At 40.3% G+C, this 10,961-nt stretch overlaps 1 protein-coding gene across 1 annotated transcript in view; it reads right to left on the reverse strand.

Annotated features, from left to right (window-relative positions):
• The window catches only part of mllt3 (MLLT3 super elongation complex subunit), a gene marked incomplete at its 3' end in the record, with an annotated part of 54,456 nt that extends 44,226 nt beyond the window's left edge, over positions 1–10,230 (reverse strand). The window contains exon 1 of the mRNA XM_083689802.1: positions 10,119–10,230. Coding sequence (XP_083545928.1) covers positions 10,119–10,215 — 97 coding nt within the window. The 5' untranslated portion in view covers positions 10,216–10,230. The remainder of the gene's footprint in view (positions 1–10,118) is intronic.
• Positions 10,231–10,961: the final 731 nt, after the last annotated feature.

A 10,961-nucleotide genomic window follows, 5' to 3' on the forward strand; every position in this document is an offset into this window, starting at 1 on the left:
TTAAACAACATTATTATTGAGCCTGCGGTTTGTGGGATTTATGACAATATGACTGGAGTTGAGTTCCCAGTAATGTTAAGGTTCGAGTTAAGCTTCTTACTGCTTTCCAAACTGACAATGGCCACTGTAGGACTCCCTTTTGTTGAGACAATGGAGCTGAGAGTCAAATTTAAGTCCCACATCCTTGCTATTCCTCACCACTGGAGAGCAAACCTGACGAAGCAAGGTGCAAAGTTGTTGTTCACGCCATTTGTAAACCTGCATTATAACATTTAAAAACTAAGATTTACATCCAACGCCGGTCGCTGTCCTTCCAAGTATTAGTTATTTTACCCTTGTATTTTGGATACAGGTTTGTTCCTGGCCACAACCAGCTCCAAGTTGCACTGCATGACAGGGCTTCCATCTTCTTTTTGTGACAGCAATTATAAAATCATTGGGATCAGAATACCCGGCACAAAACAAAATGATAGCAAAAAATCTCAATGGGCCATTTACCTTTCTCATGGCCATTTAATTGTTATTACCTCAGTTTCGAAATTGATTAGTACATTCAAGAATTTTCCCCAGTTTTTGGGTCCGTCATTGAGACAGTTTCCTGGAATAACAAATAGCCAAGTCAGAGTGTATGACTGGTGCAAGCAAAAATCAAGCACATGAAAAAGCTCATACTGAGCCCAAACCTAGCCATTCACCTTGCCAATTGGCACATTATTCAAATGAGGCCATTGGTGCAATTACGGACTAAAATGTTCCAGCTTTAGTTTCTAGAGGTGCTGTTAAAGAAAGAAAAAAAAAAAAAAAAGACAAATGTATTCAGTGAGTGGGAAGGAGGGAGTGAAAGACCTGCCAACAGACAGCCCTTATAAACCATGCGTCAATAAACTACTTCCTCCTCCCTCCTTTCATTGACAAAATCAGGGGAGAGTGAGCATTTACAGCTCAGTTCCTGTTTTTCGGCGGCTGCTGCCCACTCTCCCCTCCTCTATCCGCACCTCCTCCCCCCTTTCCACTCCTTTCATGCCAGCAGCAGCAGTGGAGGCAGCCTGCAGTTTCACGGCCCGGGCCCTTTGTGCTCCACCTATACAAGTAGGTATGATTTCTGCTGAGTCGTAAAACAATTACTGGCAAATTCCTGCAGCTCTTTGATTTCTGGCCAGGGGCTGGGAAGGACAAGGAGGTGGAGGGGCCATGGGGTTGCTCGTATCTCTGCAATACAGTGGGGGGGGGGGGGGGGGAGGGTACAGGGAACTAGTGGGGTGGGGGGAGGTCAGGCTTTGTCCAGTGAAAGGAACAACTAGTGTTTTGTGATAGTGTGGATTTCAGAAAACAGTAGAAACAAGGCTCCAGTCCACCAACCACCTCATCATTATGCCCCCCCCCCCCACACACAAGTTGTCCTGCTCAATCAAAAAACACCCAAAAGCAGGAAAAAACACCAGGAAAACAAAGGATTTATCTTCATTATTAAATAGCGCAATGACACATATGGTGTCGTGTCCCCAAGACAGATTCTTAGGATACTTAAAAGGACGTTCTGAGGAAAATAAAGAACGTTTTCATTTTGCAGAAGCTATCTCTGAGGCAAACTTGGAGCAGATTGGGTGTCTGTGTGTCTGCACATGAAATTGGCCTACTTGTATTTAATTTGTTCAAAATCAGTTTTTTGCTACTGAAAGTGTTGGCTGTTTTCTTTTTATTTTCAGACAAAAAATTCATTTAAAATGAATGGAGTTTCAAAGGCTGATTTGTGTTTCTTGTGTTTTGTGAGTTAACAATTTCCCTTTTTAATGTTGTATATACGTTGATAAAGAATACATTATTACCTTAATGAGAGTGTCTATTGTATATTTCTATCACAGTTGATGATTTGCACCATTTGTTGTTTTTCATGCCTCCTCTCTGACTGATCTGGGCAGAGAGAAAGATGCATATTGCACAGATAACCTCATGCAACTACTTCCCCTGTATTTTGCCATAAACCTACAATTTTAAGGGCTTCTATGTAACTTAACTCCCTGGTTACTTATTAAAGCACAACAATGTTTTTCGTATTAATTATCCTGGTGGCCCACCCAGTTTGCAATTTCGGATAGTGCCTTTAACAATGGAACTTTCAGATTCTAAAAGGTAAAAAGGTATACAGTACAGCCTCTTTACAAGCAGGCTTCATTGCCAAAGACTCAAACTGCCTCAATTACACTTGAGACCCAGGCACGAGTGCCAAACTACAATTGAAAGCAATGTATTTCCTGCAGTTTCACACTGGGGTAAAAGCCTGTCACTCAAATCACAAGTTTTCAATCAAACCGCCATCAAACCTTGCCACTCAGATTTAAAAAAAATTGAATTTACAAATGTATTTCATGAAGCTGGTACTGAAACTTTTTCATTTTCGTTTTTCACAATTTACCTTTACAAAGTTAGAAACACATCACATAAGTCTACTGAATGTAGCAATTGTCAATGATGTTATAAATGCTGATAAGGCCATGCAAAGTGATGAAGGTTTCTGTTTAAGATCCTATTTCTCCAAACATCTAGACTACAAATGTAACCACAGACAGAAGCATACACATTAACAGTATTGTATCTAAACCTAGATTCTGCTAACTGTTCAGTGTCACAGATCACTATCAATATCACAAGAGCTAGCGAGGTCACATTAGCAAACCCACAGTAAAAGAGGAGAGGAATGCAACGCAACTTCTGAGACACAATTTGCCCGGGGATATCGACTGGGTTACTCCAGTGACTCGACTAAAATGGTATGCGCACACAAGCCACAAACGAATGACCAGGGAACGCAAAGAGGACAGGGAAGTTAAACGGCTTCATGGTACAGTTAAAGAAGCTCCGGAGGGGCCCAAAGGCAACATACTGATCCAATCATTAAACAACTACTTGAAGGGAACGGGGCAGGGGTGTGTGTGTGTTTGCGGATGGGGTTTATTTAATCTGGTTCCTGCTATAGAGGCCCTATAGCAGGAATATATAATGAGCCTGAGAAGGGACCTTCTGTACCAAACTCATATTCCACCCAGCACTGATAAACTGTGTTTGTATTTTTGATCCATTGAGGGGACTCTCTGCCAACTCGGCCATTTCACCCCCTGTAATGCTGAAACACCCTCTGATAAAAGTAACATATCCTCCATGAAACATTACACACATCTTAAGAGATGCCATCTCAAAACCAGATTATTGTCATTATGGCAGCAAATGGGGTGCTGAACGAGCATGTGCCATTGAACCCAACTGCTAAAAACAGCCCCATACTTGTTTGGAGCAGGACGGCAATGCCACTTACGCAGCGCCATCTCCACTGCAACACCTGAATGCTAGCCCTAACTGCGGGGGATAATGAAGCGCTGCTGTGACTTGACTGTTGCATCATTAATTTTAATGTGTTGAGGAGCAGGTTCCCTGGACTCACTAAAAATCACTGCAGCTGTGGGAGAAACTCTGATGGCTGCACACCACAGTTGTGTCTCTTTTTGGCTTTGTGTGTGCACAACCTTTTCTTGAACGATATACAGTGACCACAAAAAGTAAAAGAGAAGACATGTGGATGAACAAAAGGTGCGTCTACCAGACTGCTAACTAGAGCCCGACCAATACTGGATGTCTGGGTCCGATACCAATTCATGGGGGGCAACATTCACTGAAACGATATCTTTTTTTTTAGCAAAGTAAACAATGGCAAAAAGATTCTTTCAATGCTGATTAGGCAAAAATAATAATCTCAATAATGGCCTGAAATGATAAATCCACTGATAAATAGAGCAACATTTATTCATTTCATGTGCACAGTTATTTTATTTTATTTATTTATGTTATTTGTACTATGCCAAATGAGAATTTTACATTGTGCTAATTGACTACAATCCAAAGAATGTTACTTTGCTCAATTCAGCCACTTCATAAAGGCACTCTGGTAAAAGCAACCGCCAATAAACAGGTTTATTCAATCCATATACACTCACCGGCCACTTCATTAGGTACACCTGTTCAACTGCTTGTTAACGCAAATATCTAAATCAGCCAATCACATGGCAGCAACTCAATGCATTTAGGCATATAGACATGGTCAAGACGATCTGCTGAAGTTCAAACTGAGCATCAGAATGGGGAAGAAAGGTGATTTGAGTGACTTTGAACGTGGCATGGTTGCTGGTGCCATACTGGCTGATCTGAGTATTTCAGATACTGCTGATCTACTGGGATTTTCACGCACAACCATCTCTAGGGTTTACAGAAAATGGTCCAAAAAAGAGAAAATATCCAGTGAGCGGCAGTTCTCTGGGTGAAAATGCCTTGTTGATGCCAGAGGTCAGAGGAGAATGGCCAGACTGGTTCGAGATTATAGAAAGGCAACAGTAACTCAAAGGTTGGTGGTGGTGGTGTAATGGTGTGGGGGATATTTTCTTAGCACACTTTGGGCCCCTTAGTACCAATTGAGCATCGTTTAAATGCCACAGCCTACCTGAGTATTGTTGCTGACCATGTCCATCCCTTTATGACCACAGTGTACCCATCTTCTGATGGCTACTTCCAGCAGGATAACGCCCATGTCACAAAGCTCACATCATCTCAAACACGACAATGAGTTCACTGTACTCCAATGGCCTCCACAGTCACCAGATCTCAATCCAATAGAGCACCTTTGGGATGTGGTGGAATGGGAGATTCGCATCATGGATGTGCAGCCGACAAATCTGCAGCAATTGCGTGATGCTATCATGTCAATATGGACCAAAATCTCTGAGGAATGTTTCCAGCACCTTGTTGAATCTATGCCACAAAGAATTAAAGCAGTTCTGAAGGCAAAAGGGGGTCCAACCCAGTACTAGCAAGGTGTACCTAATAAAGTGGCCGGTGAGTGTATGTCTATAATTTGCTCTGTAAAAAAACGAATTACACGTTTTCTATGATTTCTGAAGGTCAGTCTGACACACATTGGTGCATTATCGGAGGAATGTGCCGATACAGATATTTCTGTAAAAGGCCAAGATTAGCCGATAATATCGGTGCTCCAATATATCTGTCAGGCTCTAGTTCTAACACAAGAAAACATGATGATTTTGAACAACACCCTCAAAGAGCCTATTTTGCTGTACTTTACCAACATGGATAATTGGCTAATCAACTATTTTCACAAGGAAACGGATCGACACAGGCAAAAAAACATGATCTATTCAGCTCCCTCAAAATCTACACTATATAACTTCCCATGGACCTGTTGGTCATGAAACATAACCTTTATGCCTTAAAGCTGTCAGAGGTTTTGAAAAATGATTATGACTCAGTAGTCAGGGGAGTCTGTCGTCATCAGTTCCCCTATGGCTTGCAAAGAAGTGTGAAAGCGTCTTTAACGCATATGATTCACAGAGACAACAAAAATATAGGCCATACTACACACAAAATAGGCATATGGAGAAAAATCTGATGAAATGCGAAATGACCGGTGAATGAAAATGATGTACTAGGCATCACTTGAATTTCAAACATTTTTGTAGGTAAAACTAACCAATTTATTTTTAAAAAATACATGTCTCAAGAAGACATTTAAATGACTGAAAAAAAATGTTAGTCTAGAATCTAATTAAGAGTAAAACAAAATGTTAAAAATAAATCTCTCTCTCTATATATATATCTCTCTCTATCTCAATATCACAATAACACAATGAAGTCAGTCACCCTCTAAAATGAGATACATTTTCAAGAGGCAGGTGAAGCCAAGAGGTTGAAATGGTCATCCATGTTCTACTCCATTTACTTTGATTTGGGGTCCCCCACACCCCCGCCTCTCTCCATCCACAGTCCTACTCCCAGCACTAAATATCACGTTTCCAAGGATACACAGCATGGCAGTCAATCATAGTTGTCAACCATTTTCTTCAGCTCTTTATGTCTTGCCATGACCATAAAACTCAAAATTGGGTGATTTAATCCAGACAAGCACCTAAATTGGAGCAGAATCATGACAGTAAAATGAAATCGCCACTCATCCCACAGTTTACATACTTGCTTTATTTTATCATTAGAGCATGTTACAATATATTCCTTTTTCTACACAAGAATGATTGAAAAGCGCAACCATCCAAAATACATATTTCAAAGCAAGGTGAATGAAAAGCTTCCCTTTCAAGTGAGGAGAGGGCACTGATGTACACCATACATTATACAGGGCTGCACAGAACATGTAGAGGGCTCCTTTATGCGGACTAAAGCCACAATCAATAATTCTGACGATATGTGATTCTTGAAGAGTTGCTTATACAGTAGATGCCTCATGAGCTTAATATGGTCTTACCCCAATGTCCACGGTCTGATTTTCAATACCGTGATAACATTTCTGCTCCATTATTTATCAAACTGCCAAATTTACCGCTGTTTGTCAATTCACAATATGTAACAGTGCCACTGCCAGCGTGGTCGGAGAAAGAATTACAAGTGTAACTTTTTGGGCGCTGCACGTGACCTCTTCCGCCTAAGAAAAAAAAGACGACTAGCGCTAATGACTTAATTTTTTTTATTATTTTTTAAATAAAAAAAATAAACGGTTCCTCAAACGTAGATACCACCAGTTTTCAGAATGAGAAGTGTGCAAGGCAGTAATATATAAACAAAGTGTGCAGCATAAACATGCTACGCCATTAATAATGGTCCAGAAAATTTGACTGAATCCTGCAAGATGAGCAGCATAATATCAACCACTGTCATCACAACACTAACGCAGACTGAGTGAGCCATTAGTCGAGTGTCTTAGTCAATAGCTGCAGCACTTTTACCAAAAACTGTATCAGTAAGACCAATGTCATGAAGTCAAATTACACCTACATGTACATCTAAAACAAAAACCCTCCAGCGGCTTTAAAGGCATTAGTGCTCAGGAAGTACTTAGGCTTGCAATTTGTCACCATGTGAAAACACACATACTGTAAGCCCCATTCACTTCACAGGGATTTGGGAGAAGATTTATTGGCGGTTAAGTATCCTCCTGCTGGGTTTTGGGACATTTTCTCCAGGTCCTGAAACAAATTTATCAAGGAGGATGGATGGGGGAGGGGGGGGGGGTGTAAGCAAGAGAAAAACCTCATTTGGTACACCTCTTGTCATCAAAGGCCTTTAGAACCCATTTCAAGCACTGCAGTTTCCATATACTGCAATATATTATAAGGGAAGGGAGTTTGATTTATGGGCCATTTCAAGGCTAAAGGAAAATACATACTGTGGGGGAGGACACAAACTCAGCTGTTCACTTGACCACATCTTCAGATCTAGTGTCAACTTTGAAGTACATCAATTTCTGGGCCAGCCATAAATCAGGCACTCTTCGATAAATATGTACTTTTGCCAACTACATCAAACTCTCTCCTATGTCAGGGGTGTCCCACAAGGGCCAAGAGGTCAGTTTCATATGCCTCAAGAATTCACTTGTACATTCAAGAATGTGAAGAGCATCAACTATAAGCAACACTTTGTATAGGCCTAGCTCCTGACCACATCTCCTCACTATATACCACTACGGATCCGGGCTTGTTGAACAGGGAAGACGCACATGACCATATCCTCCAGCTAACAGACAGAAGACTGATTTTTTTCCAAAAACCAATGAGGACACAAAATAAGACCATGTCGTTTTATGTGAAGTGATCCAATACTTCCATAACCCGCTCAAATACTCTCCCAAGTGAGTGCTCTGTAGATCAGGAAGTTTGTTGTAGAACAACAGATGTAGTATTACAACGGTGTCATCAATGAAACAACGGAAGTGACTTAGTCCAACACTTTATTTCAAGAGTACTGACATAATGACTGTCGCATTTATAACCTCTTCATACTGCATTTATAAGAATGTTGACAAGAAAAAGCATGACAGGAGATGACAACACATTAACATGGGTGTTCACATAAAAGTCATCCATCACCAAACACCTCTTAGAATGCACCTTGACAGCCTATTTCGCTCGATCCATGAATGCATTCAAGGCAAATAGTGTAAAGAAGGCTAATTTAAGCAAGTGGATTGGGTCTTAGGGTCTCCTATGCTGCGTCAATGCCTTATTGATGCTGAGAATGAAGGAGCTTTTTCATCCTGTCATGCTTTTTGTTGTGTCACAGTAATGTCAACGGATGACAAAGCATTCAGTCAACTTGTGGTTGTTTTCATGAAATACTGATGCACTACTTATAAATGCACCATGAAGAGGCCATGATTGCAACATGAAGTCATTATGTCAGTCCCCTTCAAATGAAGTGTCAGCAGTATTTGTGTATTCAAATATCTGAAGCTAGGCAATCCAAGAATGTGAACAAATTAAAATATATTATTTTTCTTGCCAGAGCAAGTTACGGAAAAGCTATTTTCATTTCAAAGTAATATTGTGGCTTTGTACTTATTTATATTTCCGCTGACAGATTTAGTTATAACATGTGCACACCAAATCCTGCATGCTCTGCCCAGTAAAAGAAACAAAGCTCTCCTCTCAACAAATCTGGATCCCCTGCTCTCTTAGGCTGTTCTGACTCTTTGTACCACAAAGAGGCGACTGAAAAGCAGCCTTGGTTGGTGGGGGGAGTTGTACAGTCAACCATGTACAACAGACTGTACCTGCACCAGTGAACAAGGACCATGCATATGCAGCAAGAGAGCCTTATTGTGACTGCTGGCTGCCTTGTGTCATGTTAAAGGGATATAATTTACATTCATATTGTATGTTTTCCGTTAATTCAGTCAAAAAGTTAAGACAATTCTTGACATTTTTCAGATTTCAATTTCAGAAATGGAGGTGCATAACTGAATTGTCTGATTGCTACAAGAGAAAACATTCAAAGTGCATGACCACTGTTGCAACTGATCTAACTAGGGAATGCCATGTAGATAAAGCAATAACCATAATAAAACATGCTTTATATTCAACAAGACAAGAGGGAGAAATGCAAAAAGAAGGGAAAGGAGGGTGAACAGTCCAACAGTCCCATAGAACATTTTTCACCCCAAAAAGTTGTTCAATTTATATAAAAGGGACACAATCAATTAGGTAACACCAGCCAAACCAGAACAGTTAGTTTTAAATACGTTGTGGCCTGTGTATAGACTTTCTTTTTTTTTCCTTTTTTTTTTTTTTTTTTAAAAGGAATATTAGCCACACCCCTTTCATTTAACAATATGAGGATGTAGTATTGAGCCTTAGAATGAATGAAACGCATGAAATGAGAATTTACAAAATACATGGATATACAGTTTAGGAAAAAAAAAAGATATATGTTTTAAATAGTTGGTGAGAGTAAAAGCAACAATGCGGCAACAAACAGCCAAAACTCGAGAAATTAGTTAATGACTGGAGAGCAGTATGGTCTTACCTAGTTGTGCTCAATAAACTATGAATGTTCTCCGGCAGAGAGTTGCGTGTAATTATAATATGACAGGGTCTCTCCGAGGCACCGACTTTGGCACGTTTCCCAACACTTGTCACGAACATTCAAACAGACCGCCAGCAAAAGGAGGTAAAATCCAAATCAACAAATATTTGAATTGATCGCCCCCCCCCGAAAGGACAAATAGGCAGTTTGAATAGGAGACTTACAATCACAATATTGGTCGCTAAGACAGCTTTACTACAACTGATGACCGAAATAGGAAATCAAGAACGTTTAAAATAGGATATAGAGATTTCTTATTTGCTTTAATTCCAGTAGACCTGTGTTAAAGTAATAGTGTTTATAAAAGCGGTATTCTGTGACGTTCCAAAGTTACAGCCAAAACAAAGCAGGTCAGTAAGAGCAATTGAAATGGCTTATAAATGAGTTATAAAATGTTTCAGCATGGTTGACATGAACTAATGCGCGTTTATCCAAATCATATGTATATACGCGTTTAGCAGTAGAATAAACAAGTTCTAACTTGTGACATAGAAATCTAAACATGTTTCTTTGCAACGAAGCCTATTTAACATAACATGTGTCCAAGCATTAGCGAAACAAAAGGTATTGGGCGAGACGTCAGCATCACCACCAAGAGATCATCAGGCCATGACCGAATGGTATGCTAGAAGACTAGTAGGCTGGATGTGTGAAGTGAACACAACACAAGGAAAACTGTATGTTCTTACCTCGTTTTGATCTTGGGAAGCTTTCGTGCAGATAAAAAACTACTTTTTCAACAAAGTGCTGAATGTTGCTGTGCTCCGGTCCTCTGACAAACACCATCCAGTCGTGCGTAAAGCCCTCCACAGTGGGTTTCTTTCTGACCTGGGCACGATGACCTAGTTCTAGTTTCACCTGAACAGCACCCTGAAACACCCAAAATAACATTGTAGATTGTCAATTGCTGACAGATGTTCCTCAATTCACCCGACATTAAAACGACACAAGTAGCCTAGCCTGATGTGTGAACAGTGGGGAACAAATACTCGCACTTTGCATAACAACATTTTCAAAAAAACTAATGCATTTTTGGTTATCATTTTACCTAACATTTGATCAAAGAAGCTTATGGAACCATATTACATGCTAACAATGTTCATGAAGTAGCCTTCCATATCACCAAGGTACAGCTTTGCAAACAGCGAAACTGCAAGTCATTTCTATCAACGCCGAAATGTTTATAGCGAAGTTGGCAAGGGCTTCCTTGGACTTTTTTTGTTTTTTTTACTAATCCAAGCATCACTTTCGCAGACATGCTCTATTGCGTGAGAATTGCAGCATTGTAGACGCGCCTCTCAGCTCAACTAGTTCTAATGTACTTCAATATCGATAGAATTATGGCTGGAAATTTTCGGCACAGACGCGCTGAGCAATACCGCCTCTCTCAAGCAAAGAAAACAATGCCCTACGACAGACTCGGCATATTATGGCTACTTGCAATATACTCACCGAACTGGCCATTCTTGAGGCCGTGCGTTGCCGCTATTTCATGGAGAATTTGTTTTAAATGAAAGGATAGAGAAGTGTAG

This window comes from Argentina silus, assembly GCF_951799395.1.
Source record: "Argentina silus genome assembly, chromosome: 18".
Classification (NCBI taxonomy): Eukaryota; Metazoa; Chordata; class Actinopteri; order Argentiniformes; family Argentinidae; genus Argentina; species Argentina silus.